The following is a 17,890-nucleotide window of genomic DNA, read 5'->3' on the forward strand; positions in this document are numbered from 1 at the left end:
ATCTCCATTTCACCACTGCACTGCATAATTTGACTGGTCCCATCTCGACGTGACCGTGAAGAACAGAAAGGCCACAGTGAGTCCTTACAAATCTTGTCTTTCTTAGTTCTACTGACTGGTGTAGAGCAGTCATCTGGGAGGCACACATTGTTGTACAGCCTCCTTGGCTATTACTGAATGATAAAATGAATGTAAAACAGTTTGAGAGTTTGGAGAAGTTAGGTCTTTCCAAGATCTGTGTGAAAGCATCTTAGCTTTATGTGCAGCTCTGTGGAGAGCACTGTTGGTGTCCTCTCCAAGCCCTGCGGTGCATGGAGAACATAAGGCAGCTGGTTAGTTGTTACCTGGTGTCTTCTCACTGCTAATAGTTTTTTCACTTGCCTCTTGCTGCATGCACTATCATGAAAGAGAAGGATATTTTTCTCCTTTTTGGGCTTGATACAAATTCTGATCTTGGCAGAAAACATGGAACTAGTCCTGTGGCTGGTGTAGGTGAGCCCACTGTCTCCAGTGGACCGTGCTGGTTTCCTCCAAAGAACTTCTTTTCAAAATACTTACTCTACTTCACTCTCTGTCTTCTAACTTGTCTTTGCAGGTGACATTTTGGGGCTTTATGATTCAGTCGGCCAGGGCGATCCACTCTCCACCGGCATTGTAACACGTGTCACCTCCAAAGCAGTCACCGTTGCCTTTGAGGAATCTCGAGATGGCATGCTGAGCTTGGACCGTGAGAGCTCTTACCGCCTGCTGAAATTAGCCAATGATGTCACCTACAACAGGCTGAAAAAGTAAGGGCTGAGAGGGTGTAGTTTGCCTGGGATCACTGCTCAGGAGTGCAAAGGCCAATTGAAAATTGCCAGGCTTATTTTGGGAGAGCTCTTCTGCGACTGATCTCAGTCTGCTTCACTAGTCTCAGCTTCTCTTTCTTCCCATCTTATTCCTCTTACTCCTGTGGCAGCTCCACTTAAGAGAGGTATCCACCTTCAGGACGTGCCTTTCTCTTTCTGGTGACTACTGAGGGAACCTGTACTCCTTAATGAGATAACTCAACTGGCTATCTTATGCTGAAGAGTCAGAACAGCCTAAATTTATTTACCAGCTGGCTGGTGCAGTCCTGCTCTTCTCTGTTCCTCCCCTGCCCCGCATCCCACAGTTACCCGTTTTGGTCCCGCATTGTGCCAGCTCTGGTGCCCACTGGATTCTGTGTAGCACCTTTTCCATCCAGGCAGTAGAACTGAGTAGCACTTTGATGAATTAATGCACTGAAAAGGCTCAGCACAGGGTCTGACTGTATCAAACCAAAGCAATAGTAGAAAGGGGAAATGTATGGCAGGTACGGGGGATATGAGCATGTGAGGGGTGGGAGATGGAGCAATTAGACTTAGTCGTTGTGCACACAGACGTCTTTCACTGGGGTACGTTGCCCTAGCCCCTAATGTGCACTGGGAGTCTCTGAAGGAATTTATGCTGTGCATATAACCTGGGTGTTTTCTTCTTTGGCAGAGCTTTAAACACACTAAAGCAATATCGTGGTGGTCCAGCCTCTGGTCTGATCGATGTCCTCTTCTTTTCATCTGATCCAACCTCATTCAGTGAAACAAGTAAGGATGTTCCTTTCTAAGACTTTGTATCATCCTGATGGCAAGTGCTGGGTTAGTCTATCTAAAGGAATTTTCTGGACCCTCAGGGTGAGAGCCCCTAGCAGTTTACGGCCCAGCGTGTGCACTGAGACTGCCACTGTGTTTGATCTGCCTTGGTATGCAGGACTGAGAGCTAGGCAGGTGGAGAGCTCTTTTGGATGTATCAGTAAAAGCACATGTTGCTACTCACACAGGTTTTAAGCAAAGATCACAGTAAGTTGTTGTGGGGAAGGAGGTAAAATCTTCAGTCTCCAGAGCAGTCAGTGAAGCCTGAAGTTTCCTACCCACAGGCTCTGCACCACTTATGAGGATGTTCACATCTTCAGATGCCCCATTAAATCTGACAGATCCGGAGTACTAAGTGAGGGTTGTACAGGTTTTTCCACGCACTATGCTGCCATTACTCCTCTTCTAGTCCAGCAAGATGCATCACTGGGGCTGACCCTCTGAGAGGAGTGCTTGTGGTCTCTCAGTTCATGACCTGTTCTTTGAAACTGCCCATAGGAACAAATTACTCAGATCTTTGTGCAGTTCTGGTCCACGCCAAAAGTGCAGCTCACTTTGCTCTAGGAAAGACCTGAGCTGAACGTGAGTAATAAGTGGTGTTGCAGCTGGCAGCATTAAACACCTACTTTTCATACTGGTTAATGGGTCACCGGACATGCTAACCTGGTGTAAAGACCCTTGTCATCTCTGGATCATCACTGGAAAAGAGACAGAATTACCCAGACTGTTCAGATAGCTAGTGCCCACTTCCCTCAGGGTGTACCAAGGAAAGCTGAATTGTGGCATAAAACAAACAGGATCTGTGATGGGGGAATTTCTTTGCACACATTCACAAGTCTGAAATTCAGTTTAGTTTATGAGGCATTTCTTATTTGCTTTCTGCCCCAATCCTATCCATAAACTTCAGAGATAAGAAACTACCAGCTCTGCTTCTGTACTGAAAATCCAGTAACTCAGCCTTCATGGGAATTAAGCGACTGTGGAACTACTGCAGTTTGAAACAGCATGGGGTGTATTCTATTGGCTTGTATTTTTATTTTTACAGCCTTCTGATTATGTTTAGTCAAGCTGAAGATATGCAGACTGCTTTAGTCTCATCATCAAATACTTAAAACATCACAACTTGGTTTTACCAACAGCTGTCCAAAAAAATGCATGCAAGTAGAATCCCCTTTTACTCTGATCTTTCTTGATTTGAGTTTTTGGGAAACTAAAGATGAAATTACCCTTTAAGAGGAACTGTGAGGAAACCAAAGCCCCTGATGAGCAGAATATGAAGGCTGGGCATCTGTTAATGAATATTATCCCTTGACATAAGGGAAATATCATCTGGGCTGCAAAAATCAGGGAAGAAAGGCAGAAGGTAGATTGAGTTGCCTAAGAGGATTGTCAAGCAGCCTGTATCTCAGCTCTCTCCTGAGGCCCAGGCTCACCTCTCAGCAGCATATCACGCATTATGCCATCCATCCCTGGTCTCCTTGCTGGCCAGGGCTGTGCTCGGTTTCCTCCCCGCTGCAGCTCCTTGTGCTCTGTGCTTGCTGTTGCAGTTTTTTTCCTGTTACCTTGATTACTGCATTTAGTTGTCCACAGTGGTTCCCTTTTTTCACATGCACACTTCTATTACCTTCAGGCTAGGTTTCTGATATATCAGAGATGAAGAGTTAATGCTAGTGTGAGTCATACCTCTGTAGTTCTAAGCACTGAGCTTAGTCTGAGTCAAACCTCTTAGCCTTTTGGCTACCCAGGGACTTTGGTGTACTCAGGTTTTTAATATTAGATAAAAGAATTAAATTTTAATGAACTTTCTTAGCAGCTTCAACTGTGCCTTTTCCCCATGGTGGCAGAACTGCCTCGCTAATAAAGAAAAATTCCTTTCCACTGAATTGCTCAGATGTGCCAAACTAAGCACAGAGATGAATTTTACATCTCCCCAGCACTGAGAATATGGATTGATGGAAACATTCAGTCACGTCAGACAGGAGATGCAATATGAGAAGTCAGCATATCACCTGAGAACAGCAAAACACTCTGGCAGGGTGGAATGGCCTTCTATTTACATTTTCACTGCATAGCTCCTTTCATGCCAGCTAGGAAGATGTGATACTAGCCAGGCATTAAATAATAACTTTTAAGTTCAAATAGGTCCTGCAAGGTGCCTTCAACTCCCAGCCTCTAATGAGTTCAATGGGAGGGCACTCAGCAGCTGGCTGGATAAATCCTCTCTTACACCTATAAGATGGCACACGCAGTTCCCCGGGTGTCCCATATAGCTCATATATAGATGTGTTTCTGCAAATAGTATAGAAATGTGCAATGTGTGGATTATCTGCAAAAGGCAAGAAGTATTTCCCAGGTGTGTGGTCTGACGTGGAAGGATAGAAAAACCTCCCAGCATTTCAGGCTGTTTCTCTTCCATGGCATGGCACAGCACCTCCTTTCATGATCAAACATCTTTTAGTCTGTTTTCTTAAAGGAATGTTTCACTGCATCTGTCTCATCCCATCCATTATCTGATTTCAAACAAACCCATCAGGAGTCCCAGAGTTAATAAGTTCTCTACAGCTCATAAAACTGGATGTCTATACACGCCAGGTTGGATGGGGCCCTGAGGAACCTGATCTAGTGGGTGCCCCTGGCAGGGGGGTTGGAGTTAGGTGATCTTTAAGATCCCTTCCAATCCAAGCTTTCTGTGATCTATGTTAACACCACTCCGGGATGCAATTTAAACTCCACTTCCATCAGAAGCTCAGAAAGCCAACAGTAGGAATAAGACCATATAAACACCCATCCCGAGGAAAAGCTAGAACTGACACTAGTCTAGGCAAAGAAGAGTAGATAAGGTCTGTGCCCAGAGGGACAGTCACTGTCTTCTCTGACGACGTGTAAACCAAATTACAAGGAGATTGAGAAGTAGAAGGGTCACTGGAGAGCATAAGCACCCAGCTCCATGCCCAGATAAAAAATTAAGACACCCTCGAATATCTAAGATGTGTGTGATAGTGGGGGGGGGGGAGTAGATTAGAAAACTAATTTCTCAAGCATAGGAGTCTTGGGTCTCTTAGCTGGGTTCTCAGAGGTCTGACACCACTGTCCATTTTCATAAAACACGTAGGGACTTCATGCCAGCTTGGTTTGAAATTTGTCAGCAGCTTTGTAGTTCTTCATTCCTGCTGCAAAGCTTGGCAGAGTCCTAATGCCATCCTCTGCTTTGTTGGTGCTTTCTGCTGTTTAGTGACATGGAGCCTCTCAACCTGGAGGGAAAAGCAGGGGAAAAGCAAACTTTTTTCAAAAAGGTTGGTTATACAGGGTTTCTTTAGGGCATACTCAAATAGAGTTGCAGTAGCCTGGTGGCATTTTGTGGCCTATCTGGTAAATAACTTCGAGATGCTTGTTTGTTGTTTTTGTTTTACTCTCCTGTGTTGTGATTTACTCATGAGTGGATCACAGCTGCCTTATTATGACAGAGTGTGCTGCCAAATGCTGTGCCTGGAGGATCTATATTAAAGCCTGTGTCATCCCAGGAGGGTGTCTAAATCCAGGCACTGACTGATTAGATGGACAAGGAGTCAGATAAAGCCAATTGAAACATGTTTTTAAAGTAGTTAGTGGCTGCTGGCATCTGACCAGTGCATGATATATGCTTGCTAAAAAAGCACCAGTATGCACAGAAGGGTAATAATGACAAAAAACAAGTTAATGCCTTTATACCCAACTGCTGATGACTTCCAGAGTTGCTAATTGCATGCAGCTATTTCCCACCGTACGTGGAAAATCCTGCTCACTACCTGGGGGATGAGTCCTTCCAGTAGTAATGGGTGTAGGCATGACTCCCACTGGGAAAATGGCTCTGGAGCATGTTTGTTTTGGGATCAGGCTTGTATAAGATGGTTGTCAGTAACTCAGGAAAAAAAATGCCAGGCTTTTGACCCTGAGAAGCCTAAAATTAGTTTATACCAGCCTTCTCACCCCATGATCTTTACAGGCAACAGTCTCACAGCTTGTGGCTCTCACACCACTGCTACTGTGAGATGCTTGGGTTGCCCTTCAGCATCTAGCCAGGAATATGTTCGGAGATCTGAACTGTGAGGGACAGCTAGGGGCTTCAGGTTCAATTCAGAGAGCTGGTAGCTCCCTGTCTGATGCTAAGTGGTGGGGATATGTCAGAAGCTGTCTCTTCTGCACGAAGAGCAAAGCTGCAGCGCTCTTGGAGCTAACACAGAATGCCAGGGCACTCTCACAAGCCCCTTACGTGAGAGTGTATGGCTAGTGCAATCAGAAGGATTGTATTTGCTGAAGTTAGGCCCTCAATCTCTGCTGTTATCTGTCCTCATGAGCTGCTGTGATTGTGCATGGATTGAGCCCTGCATGATGAAGTCCAAGTCTTTGCAAAACATTAAAAGCTGCAACTCGGAATAAATGTCCTTGGCGTAACACAAACACTAGACAGGCTTCAGGAAGAATTACCTATGGATCATCCAAAGGAGCATATGAAGGTAAAACCAATGGGTAGACACGATCTGCAGCTAAGAATGGGACTGCTCCCCACCACAAAGCATTTCCAACCCTTATCTTGTTACCTCCAGAAACGTACCAAGTGGAAAAACAGGCTTTCCAAAAGGCAAACTTTGAACAGAACAGGATTTCTGTTCACCAGGCTTGGTGGAAAACAAAATCCAGAAGCCCATCCATGAGAAATACTTTGCTTGGCTCTCCTCCACTTTAACCTGCACCTGTGGCCCAGAGCATTTAGGGCTTTCCCACTGGAAGCCTCCTATAAGAAAGCCTTCCCTGCTCACAGCATATACGCAGGGATTCCTGCACCCATACGTTGTGGTGGATGTACAGAGAGGCTTTGCTAGCCAGCAGAGGCCAGCATTTCTCTGCTTGCTGTGCGCCACAGGGCCAGCCAGGCTAGGTGCGTGCAATCTCTTTTCTTACAGAGAATTCCCTGTTGCAGGCCTAACCCAGTGCAGATCATGATAGGAGAGAGCTGGTAGCTGTTAATCCTGGAGCAGGTCAAGAAAAAGTGAGGGGATATTAATCTGGGTCTAGATACAGCCAGCCAGTGCTGGCTTCCCAGGCCATGTGGAGTGCAAAAGGCATTGCTTATATCTAATTCTGCTTATTGCACTAAAAGGACACTTGAGAAAGAAAGAAGAAAAAAGCCTATTTTAAAGGTAGGGGTGCAAGCAGTAAAAAAAAAAAAGTTGACCCAGCAGACAAAGGTCTGGGGAAGCACCAGGGATTTATACCAAAGTTTCCTCTGCTCCTTGTCCCATGCATTGGGCTTGTGCTGTGTCACTTGCAAAACCTTAAATGCTCCTTGTCCCTCTACTGTGAACCTCCTGTCAACACAGGGGCCAGGAAGAGGGCCCTGAAATCTATGAGGAAAACTAAGCAGTGTGGACAACTCAGCTGTCAAATACCTAAGGAAGAGAGAAGGGGAAGTTCCCTGTTTCAGGCTGAATTACCCACCTGGGTTTTGTCTAGCAGTGTTTGGCTGCAGAGGTGCTGATTGTGGGATCTGGCTTGTTCTTGGTACCCATACACACAGGAGGCGAGGAGCATACCTTGGAAGGTACATTGAAGTGCAAGAACCCTCTAGCTCTGGAAAACCGGATTTCTTCCTCCCTGGAGAGATTGTTCCTTCATAGTTATGCACCCAACACAGATGGGAACAAAGACCCCTTTCCTGGACTTGAACATCACCTTCCAGCCCACTCCTGCCCCCTGAACTGCTGGTACCGTGCAGAAAAGGGTCTTGGTTCCTGCAAAAGTTTTTGGAGGACCAACCTTGCTGGCCAGGGTTGATTTTTTCAATGTAAAGCTAAACCAAGTTCTGCATCAGGGGCTGGGTTACTTGGCCCCCAGTGAGACCCAGCCCAGCCAGGGATGCAGATTGCCCTTCATCCTCTCCAGGGACTACGTGGGGAGGCTGAGATGGACAGCCTTGGGCAGAGCAGGAGACATCAACACAGACTTGATGCCACAGCACTACAGCTGGGTTAATGGCCCTCTTCTAGGACCATCTGTGCAAATCCTAAACTGATTGCTTTTGAGAGTACTCGGGCCAATCCTGCTGGAGTAGATAAACAGCATTTCTTGAGGTGAGCCTTCTCAGAGCCCAGCTTATAGATGAAAGATCAGAGGAGCCTCTTAAGAAGCTCTGTCCTCCTCCTCAAACCTTGCTAATGTGTCCAGCCCAGAAAAGAGGCACATTTCCCAGCCTGCCCCCACAGCAACTCTTGGCAGTGTGTGATTAAAAGGGAAGAGGGTGTGCATGTGTGGGAAAGACTGTTTCTGATCTCATTCTTTAAGCAAAGAAATATCAATGACTCTTCCATCCTCACTTGTTCCTTGTTGTGGGAAGTAGTTTTCAGTTTTTAAGCTATTCTTTCTTTTTCCCTGGCCCATGGAAGCTTGCTGTTCTTAGTCACTGCCATACTAACTCAAAAATAAACAAAGCAAGAGACAGGCTAGTAGGAAAAATCACCAATACTTCCCCGCCGAGCCTTTTTAACCTAACTGTGCTCTTTGTTTAACCTGGGTGCCTCACTTGCTTGTGCTGCTTCAAAAGTCAGTGCCAGAGGTTGCCTGGGAGTTGCACGTAAGTTCACTTGTCTGAAGCCAGAGGAAACTTTTATGCCTTTGATGCATCCCTACCTTAATGCAGAGGTAGAGATAAAACAGATGATGCCCTGCAGGGAATGATGCCCAGAGATTTGTCTTATATAAGCTTTCGTGGGAACATTATTTTCAGTAAACCTCAGATGAGTCATCGTCTCTGCTGTAATTAATTTCCATAATGAACAAGGAGATTAGCAGCAGGATTAAGTGGGATGAGAATAAATAATGGGTTTAAATTAGATAAATCTGGGAGGTAAAGAACAGCTTGTGAGAATTCTATCTTCTGCAGTGAAACCAATCCTCTTATAACGCAATTTAAACACTCTTTTCTCCTTTCTGATCATTAAAATCCAAACTAACAGTTTTCATCGTTTATATGGGCTGCTTGTATCTTTTTCGTGCCTAGGAAAAAGCGTCTTTGTGTCTTGGCTTCCCCACAGACCACGTACTTCTTTTCTGCTGCTTTTTCACTAGCTGTTTGTTGGGTTTGTTAACCAGAAGAAGAGCAATTCCCTTGCAAGATCAGCTTGAGAATCGGGCCCCTGTGAGTCTAACAAGGTTCAACAAGTCCAAGTGCAAGGTGCTGCACCTGGGTCGGGGCAATCCCAGACATGAGCACAGGCTGGGAGAAGACCTCACTGAGAGCAGCCCTGCAGAGAAGGACCTGGGGGTTCTGGTGGACAAAAAGCTCGGCAGGACCCAGCAGTGTGTGCCTGCAGCCCAGGCAGCCACCTGCATCCTGGGCTGCATCACCAGAGGGGTGGCAGCAGGGCAGGGAGGGGATTGTCCCCCTCTGCTCTGGCCACGAAGATGCTCAGGGGGCTGGAGCACCTCTCCTATGGAGAAAGGCTGAGAGAGCTGGGGATCTTCAGCCTGGAGAAGAGAGGGCTCCGGAGTGACCTCATTGCAGCTTTTCAATACTTAAAGGGAGCTTATAGAAAGATGGAGAGCAATATTTTGCTCATACAAATAATGATAGGACAAAGGGGAATGGTTTTAAACTAAAAGATTTATATTAGAGGTTAGGAGGAATTTCTTCACTCAGAGGGCAGTGAGGCACTGGCACAGGCTGCCCAGGGAAGCTGTGGATGCCCCATCCCTGGAGGTGTTCAGAACCAGGTTGGATGTGGCCCTGGACAACCTGATCTGGTGGGTGGCATCCCTGCCCATAGCAGGGGGATTAGAACTGGATGATCTTTAAGGTCCCTTCCAACCTGAGCCATTCTATGATTTTCTTCCCTCTTTTCACTGAATGCTTATTAAATAGGCTGGCTCACCTCCAAAATATCCCCAACGCACCCTCCCTGTCCTAAACATTTTGTATTATGGCAAGCAGATGCCTCTTTAAACACTGTAAAGGATCCACATATAGACTAGCTGTATTCATGCCTGAAAGCTTGCTCCTTTGGAAACATTACCAGGTGGGGGGAAGAGACTGATGCAGCACAGGTAACCTGTTTGTTCTAGAAGTACAAAAATCCTTACTTTTACCAGTTTGTGGTCTTTCAGCCACCTAGGTGGGAAGCAGCATACCTCACTCCCCAATCAAGTTATTCTCATTATCTAATAGATTTAGCCCAGCCACTGAGAGCATCTGGTTTATATTCATGGATTTGTTTCTCAGAAAGCACCCAAGTTAAGGCTGAGAATCTCTTGCTGTCTCCCCAGAGCCTTTAAAGTTTTACAATGACTTGCTGGACACATCACAGAGGGAGGCTGTGTCCTTCTCCCTGGCACAGAAAGAGCTTGCCATCGTCCATGGACCACCTGGCACAGGGAAGACCACGACAATAGTAGAGATCATCTTGCAAGCTGTACAGCAAGGCCTGAAAGTGAGTAATCAGTGACAGAACTGTAGTGGCAGCAAGCATGCGGATTTATTTTGCAAAGTCACTGGGGTTCGTGGCAGCTGGAGCAGATCCAGTAGCAGCTGTGTTACACTGTAGAGCCTGGCTTGACTTGCACAGGCTGGGCAGTTTACTCTACCAGCTGAAATGAGGTGCAAATAGAAGCTTCAGAGCTCAGGTTTGCTAATTATAGAAAACCCTGCCCTGGTGCTTGAAAGCAAGAGAATTTGAGTTTCCTGTGGTGTCTGGAGGCTATGGAGATGTCAGTGGTTTATTCCTAATAGCTATCCTCTTCTCTGCTCTGCTGAGCACCCTCCTGTTGCTCCAGTGCTTTGCTGGCCTTGGCAGTCTCACATTCAGCAATAACAAGCACTGGCTTTCTCCCCTCACAGGTCCTGTGCTGTGCCCCTTCCAACATTGCAGTGGATAACCTGGTGGAAAGGCTGGCTGGCTACAAAGCCCACATCCTACGGCTTGGGCACCCTGCTCGCCTGCTGGAGCCCATCCAGCGGCATTCCTTGGACGCGGTCTTGGCTCGCAGCGACAGCGCTCAGATTGTGGCAGATATCAGGAAGGACATCGACCAGGCCTTCGTACGTGTCCCTGCAACAGGCCCCACGTGGGTAACCTGAACGGCAGCTCTCTATATTAGCGGCACCCAATCTGTTAGCCAAGTTACTTTGTAAGTGAGGAGTGAGTAACTCCACCACTTCTTGGATACTTAAGGGTATCCATCATCTTCCAAGGAAAACAGTGACTTTAGGCAGGTGCTCTGGGTTGCCCCATGAAGAGTGGCTGGAAGCAAGTCTCAGTGACTAGCTCTGAATCACATGGAGGAATCAACAGAAGGTCACTTTAGGAGAGGGGAAAGGTTAAAAAAAGCATAGTGGAGAGGTCTCACAATGACAGCTGGAGGTGTACATAGCCTGCATTCATCCCTCTGACTGGGCATCATTTAACTTGGCCTTGGAGGAGAGGAATTGGGGTGCAAGCCTGGTCATTGGAAGTGGGGGAAGCTTCCAGCCTGAAGCAGCATCTTACAGAGACAGCCTCTCTACCAGGGTATGCCTGAGCCAAGTTGACTTGCCAGCAGTGCTCATCTCCATCTGCTGTAGAGGCAGCTGAGGGCAAAACCCCTCCTAGACAAATTCCTCTCTGAACAGGCAAAATCATAGTCATTACTACTGTGCAGGGGGGAGATGCTGCAGTGGCCCTGCTCTCCACATTTTTTGTCTGGCATTGTTCATGCAGTCCTCTTCATCAGAGGGGAAGGGAAACATTCACATCACTAATTCACTTCCTAATGAGATATCTGGCTGTCCTAACACTCCCTCCCACTCTCAGCCACCTCAAGTGGAAAGAAGAGTACACCATAAAAATGCATCCTTAATTTCTTCTTTCACAACTTAATTTTTTAAACTTAATTTACTGAGCAGCTCTTCTACTTGAGATAATAGATTTTGATGATAATTAGAACTTTTTTCTCCCCCTTCTGGTGACTGCATTGTCCAAAAGCCATTCTGCAAATGTGTCCAGCCTAGGCAAAATTTCCTGTGTCTCAGTAGAAGACAAAGGAAAGCATCTTCATACCCCTGCACGTTGCATCATACTTGCTCAAGTATACTGCCATGCCCTTTGGTAGGGCACCACACATTTACTTTTTTGAATGATGCAGGCTGAACATGGCATTCAGCTCCATGAACATCAGTCTGCAGCTACTGCTGTGGCAGCAGCTTCATTTATTTCCCCAGATGTAGGACCCAGTTGTAATCACAGCTACACACCAAGTATTTTTTTACTTAATTTATTTTGCATCTTTCTCACTAATGGCTGATTTTTTGCCCTGTCCTCTCCTTGGGAAGGACTTTGAAAGGCATGAGAAGATTTCACCTGGGAAAGGTGGGAGAAAATGGAAGAAAGCAGAGTCTTTAATACTAAGATCTCCGTCTGCTTCCTTCCTAGAGGAAAGGGTACATAGGGATGAGAGACAAGGACTGGCCACCAAAGCTTGTTCCACTTCATAACACCAGAGAAAAAAACAATATCTAAAATACTGCTGCAATTCAGCTTGCATGGCAGCGCTTTGAGATGCCTATGATAAGGTCTTTCACAAAATAAACACCTGACTTATTACTACAGAATATCCCATGTTGGGAGGGACCCATAAGGATCATCGAGTCCAACTCCTATTACCTCCCTTTCTCTCTCTGGACTGCAGAGAGCTCACCTCTGAGGTCCTGGCCTCTCTCTCCCTAATCCTGCCTCAGTTTCTCCCTCTCAGTGTCCCCTAATTGACTATTTAATTATTTCCTTCCTTTTTTCACTTCTATTTTGCCTCCTCTCTCCCCTTTTCTTTACCATTGCCTTCAACCATGGAGGGACTAGTAAATGAAAAATCCATGTTCTTTGCACATATTTTTCTACCCAATTTTGTTCCCCCCCACACACACGCACCTGTTTAGGCTGGGAGCTTTCCAGGACATCATCTTCTGGATCTTGTTTGCACCAGCAAAGGTGCAGTCCCACAGCAACCGAGCAAGAAAGTCAGACAGGTCCAGGAATGTCAAAAAAAAAAAAAGTTAGCCATCTATCCATATTACCAGACAAACAGTGAAATAAGTCTGTAGCTAGCCCAGAAAGAAAGCAAAACCCAACTGAGTTCAGTGCAGCCCCCCCCCCCCCTACAAGGTTCATACAAGGATAAGGGAGCAAGGTCTGGCCTTAAATGCAGTTCCCAGACCCAGGGGTGAAGGACACATGGGTGGGGGCCCAAACAAGGCAGATTAGGGTAACTAGAGCCTGCTGGCACCCATGAAGCCCTAACGAGGAGTGAGTGGGCTCAATGTACCAAGCAATATCCTTGGGGCTGACTGACTGCGCTGTTACTGCAGGGCTGGGCTCCCTGCTCCCTCAGCTGCTTTCAGATTTGACATTCAGCCAGATGTTTGGGTCTTAATTTCATCAGCCAGTCGCTATTGTTAATTCACTAACTAGATCTTTTTTGCAAAACAGACATGAAACTTGGAGTACTGGCACCAGCAATTTTGCTCTCTAATTTTCCTGTGTTTCAGGCGGAGAGGAACTTGACACTAGTCTGTTTGTTCCTTCAACTAAACGAGTACCAGTAACGGCACCCACTCTCTCCTTTTAGGCCAAGGAAAAGATCATCTTTCCTTTTAGCTCAGGAAAGGATGATCCCTCCTGTGTGATACCTCCCCTGTAACTTCTGAACCCGGCCACCTATTTGACTACGTTTGACAGACATATGGAGGCCTTGCAGATATTAAATACCTAGAAGCTTAACAAAAACAGGTGGCTGGGGAGATGAGAGAGACACAAGTGAACGTCTTTCCTAGGGGAAATGCTGTGGTATGAGCTGTGGTAGGGTCTTACACCCCAGACAATCCATCCATGCAGAAGATGGTTATAGGAACCATCAACTCTTATTGGCTTGGCTGCTTTTGAAAGCCCATGTTTGTAGCCTTTTCGGGTTTCTCATGTCATCAGCCTTCCCTCCAAGGAAACAGTCCAAATTTCAGCTTGAGAGCACGGGCAGCCTTCTCAAGGTGACCTGCAGCGAGCGATAGCTTGTCCGTTGTCTTGTAGCTGCCGGCCTGCAGCCGGGAAGCGCCAGCAACCAGTGGTGATGATTTGATGTTTTAGATATATATAATAGGCATTGCTAAAAAAAGCCACGAGCCTGTCTAGATATTGCTGTGAATCATTTACAACAACTCAGAGACGCCTCTTTAAAAATGCAGAGCTGCTGCTGTGGCTGGCCATGGCGCAGCCAACTCGGGGAGCCCTTCTGCTTTGAGGCCTCTTGGAGCCCAAGGGTCCCTGCTTCCCCTGAGCAAAGGAGCAGACTGAGACTGGGAGAGTGTTTGTGATGTTCCTCACCCAGTAAAGGCACAGAACTCTTCCCTGTAAGCTTAAACACCACTACATATTACACCCCTCCATGTGCTAAGGTGCTTCTGCTTATGCACGGAGTTGGCTGTTGGCCAGACCAAAGCATCTGACCTTCTCCCTGCTAATCTTTGGGGCACAGGGAAAGTACAGGGCAGAGCAGGAGGGCTGAACAGAGGATTTAAGGTCAGGGAGTTACTCTTTAACAATCCTTTATGCTCGTAATTAAGGATGGTTTTAAGAGGTTTTTAAGTATGGACCGGCTAAGTTTGGGAAATCGCTGTCTGGACCATGAGTGATGGTGCTAGTGCTGATGCTCCCAGATGGTCAGATAGGCAGGGAGTGATATTCTCATTTTGCTGCTCCACGCACCGAGCCTGGGGTTGTATTGATACAGTTCATCTTTTGCACAGACAGACATCCTCGTTATGTTTCAGGCAGTGGTGATTGCAGAACGGGCTTGCTGGCAGGGAGAGGGAAGAGAAACCAAAGTTTTATGGAGCTGATTCTGATAAGCCAGTGGACCATGGTGTACATAGAGGAGCTGTGTTGAATTTGACTGCTTTGGTTATCTGAGAAGCTGAACATAACCCCGTTTGGTCTATCTACATTTTTTATTTTACAGGCAAAAAGCAGAAAGGCCCAAGACAAGGGAGAACGGAGCCATTTTCTCAGTGAGATTAAGGCACTGAAAAAGGAGCTGAAGCAACGAGAAGAAACTGCCATGACTGCAGCCCTTACTCATGCCAGTGTTGTCCTTGCTACAAACACAGGTGCAAGATCCTCTTTCTTTGCAATATTTTGCCTCACTTGGCAAGACTGATGTAAACCACGTGCCATGCAATGCTGCATCCTGCCAGGATAGGAGGGAGGCTTAGATTTCCTGCTCCTGGGAGTTCTGTCAAGTTTTCTGCATGCTGTCAAACCCCTCCCCAGTGGGATCCTCACTGCTTACACCCTGGCACGTTGTTCCACTCTGCAGTGAAGAGAAGGTGTAGACCACCTTGTGGATCTAGAGTATGTAACTTAGAAGAGCCTTTGTGGGAGCCAGCGTGGCCCATCTTTTTCAGTTCTGAGTAGGAGCACAGCTTCTAGTGAGTAAACAAGCGCTATTGGAAGTGTGCAGTCTGCTAATTGATTTCATAAGTCACATGGAGTTGCTTTCCTGCTTGGATAATTTCCATGGCTGATGAAATACAACACGTTTCCGTAGCCTGGTCTCAGTCTGTGTGTTTGGTTAGCTTTGTAAATCACCCGAGTGGAATAAACCACATGGGATTTAGGGAATTGTTCCAGGTGTTGGTCAGGCAGCACATGTAGGCACATCTACAAAATCCCTTGCAATCAAAGGGAAACAGCAGTGTTTAAATTTAACACATGCTAAAGTGCTTTTCTAGATCAGATGTGTAATACTCCAGAGCCCACTTATAATCTTCAGATTTGGTTGCTCAGAGATTACTTGCTGAAGGAAAACATCAGTAATTTTAGGTCAAAAAAAAGAACCTCATGGGGCATTCGCAAGTTACTAACATGAAGGTAAAATGGAATAAAATTCCTTCCAGTAATTATTTGCTGGGAATTGGTCTCTCACTTCTTGTAGCTTTGTATGAAAAAATGGGGGAAGCTTTCTTTTTTTTCAATAAAACTGGTATTTTGTGCTAGGCATTGTGATGATCAGATTTGATTATCTCCTGGGGCTTGCTAACCTGTTTGGAGGTCTATGCAATTCTGTTTCAGTGAAAGGCAATGGAAAAACAAAGGGTTTGAACTTCCGTTTCCTCAGTTAAGTAATCTTGGTATTTGTCTCAAACCATGTAGTTTGGTGGGAATTATTTATGCAAGCCAAGCTGCTCTGTTGCTAGGTTCAGTGGAGGGGGAATTTAATCATGGCAACACAGAGGGACAGCAGTGACCTTTAGTTAATGGGAGTTCGATAAGTTGAGCTGCAACACTGGAGGGGAAGGAAACCATCTGCACAGCTGCATGCCACATAGGGACAGTTTTAGACAGAACCTTTCTGGTTATTTTTCTTTTCCTTCCACCTGCAGCGTGGTAAAACTGCAAAAGTCAAGTTCCAACTGTATGCCCCTTGTTATCAGAGTGGACTTGCATAGGCTGGATTTTATTTTATTTTTTTAAGGAAAACACAGCATCTCAGTTGACGAACTATAACATCAGATTTGATGCAGAGCTGTAGAGGCAGCAGGGTTTGCAGTGTCAAAGCAAAATCATTCCTAATCAGTTGCTTTCAGTGCTACATTGCAATAGCACAGGAGCTTTTGAAAAACATTTCTGTGAATGCTGTGACTAAAATCTCCTTGTCTGGCACCCTGGCTTCTTCATCATTCTTTCCTCCTTTTGCGTCTTCTTTTTCTTATGAATTGCAGTGGTATTTTGATGCCTGGGAAATTCACTGTTCTGATTGATGCACGAATCAATGTCGTTTCATGTCTGGATTATAGCAGGACCCGGGTGAGGGTTATTTGTTTGACAATACAAATGAATGTTTGACGTAAAAAACAGCTCTTGCCCTGGCTGTCTGACTACAGTCTCTTGTGTTTCCCTTCTCCTGCTCTAATGGGGAAGGACAGGGGAGCATAGCCAGGGTCAGCAGGGTTGAGGAATCTGGGTCTCAACTGATCTTTCCCCCTTGGGGTATCCCTCAGTATATTAAGCAATCTCAAGTCTGTCATCCTTCCAGTTTTGGTTGGTGAGTTGCATTTGAGGGCAGAAGGAAAGTGGGCGTTCATTAGTGCTTTTGCTTTACTTTTGCTCTGGTGAAGTATTCGAGCGTATTGTTCTGTTTATCAGCTGTGTTTCACTGCTGTTTTCAAAGATGCTTTGGAAGCTTCTGGCCCCAGATGCCAGGGCAAAAAAGGACAAACAGAAATTGGCAAAAACAACTCTGACACATACATGTAAATGTATATTTATTTGTCATCGACTGCAGAGCTGAATCTCTAAATCTCTGCAGAGAAACATCATTCTACCTCCCTCCCTCAATCACAATTAAAGCATGTAGGCTTTGTTTTAAAAATGTGTTGCTTGCTCTTCTGTGCTTCCCTGCTAAGCTGTGCACCTTGTCCTTTCATTAGGTGCTTCCTCGGATGGTCCACTGAAGCTGCTTCCTGAAGATCACTTTGATCTTGTGGTGATAGATGAGTGTGCACAAGCCGTGGAAGCCAGCTGCTGGATACCTCTGCTGAAAGCTCCCAAGTGCATCCTGGCTGGGGATCACAAGCAGCTTCCCCCCACCATCATCTCTCACAAGTAAGGAGCAGTTTGCTGCCACAGGTTCTCCTGTTTGTGCTTCTGGACACCTCGAGTTTCAAAACATTTCATTAGTGTGATTATTTAGTAGTGTCCTCCATGGGCTGGGCTTGGTCACACAGCCAGAATTACATCAGACTTGTTTTACCCAGAGCCACTGCTTAAAGTTTAATGCACCTCCATCTGAGCAGGCTTTCTTACGGCACAAGGACGTGACAGTTGTGTTACCTGCTGCTGACTCACATAATAGCACAGCATTTGTAGTCAGCATGGCGCTGGAGAGCCTCCTTTTGTGCTGATAACTGCCTGCTGGGCAACTGCTCAAGGGCTTGTAAAGGTTTTGAGGTTGCAGACAGGGAGAGCAATTTGACAGGCAGCCTTTGGCCTCACTCAGGAGCTTTTGTGAGTTCTCCAAGGCGCGTGCACCTTGCCCACGAGGCTCTCGGATGTGCAGGAGCAGAGATGTGGCTTACGGGAGCCTGCACGTCAGATGAAGTTTTGTAGACATGAGCATAGGTGAGTTGCCCTGGTAGAGGTGCTAAAGGAAACCTCAGAAACTGAAGGCAGTTCTGTGCCAGATCCAGCTGTTTG

At 46.2% G+C, this 17,890-nt stretch overlaps 1 protein-coding gene across 1 annotated transcript in view; it reads left to right on the forward strand.

Annotated features, from left to right (window-relative positions):
- IGHMBP2 (immunoglobulin mu DNA binding protein 2) overlaps positions 1–17,890 on the forward strand; it is a 43,155-nt gene that overhangs the window by 2,985 nt on the left and 22,280 nt on the right. Inside the window, exons 3-8 of the mRNA XM_040557636.1 lie at positions 596–788; positions 1,504–1,601; positions 9,942–10,105; positions 10,513–10,713; positions 14,655–14,802; positions 17,125–17,299. Coding sequence (XP_040413570.1) covers positions 596–788; positions 1,504–1,601; positions 9,942–10,105; positions 10,513–10,713; positions 14,655–14,802; positions 17,125–17,299 — 979 coding nt within the window. The remainder of the gene's footprint in view (positions 1–595; positions 789–1,503; positions 1,602–9,941; positions 10,106–10,512; positions 10,714–14,654; positions 14,803–17,124; positions 17,300–17,890) is intronic.

This window comes from Cygnus olor, chromosome 5 (assembly GCF_009769625.2).
Source record: "Cygnus olor isolate bCygOlo1 chromosome 5, bCygOlo1.pri.v2, whole genome shotgun sequence".
NCBI lineage: Eukaryota > Metazoa > Chordata > Aves > Anseriformes > Anatidae > Cygnus > Cygnus olor.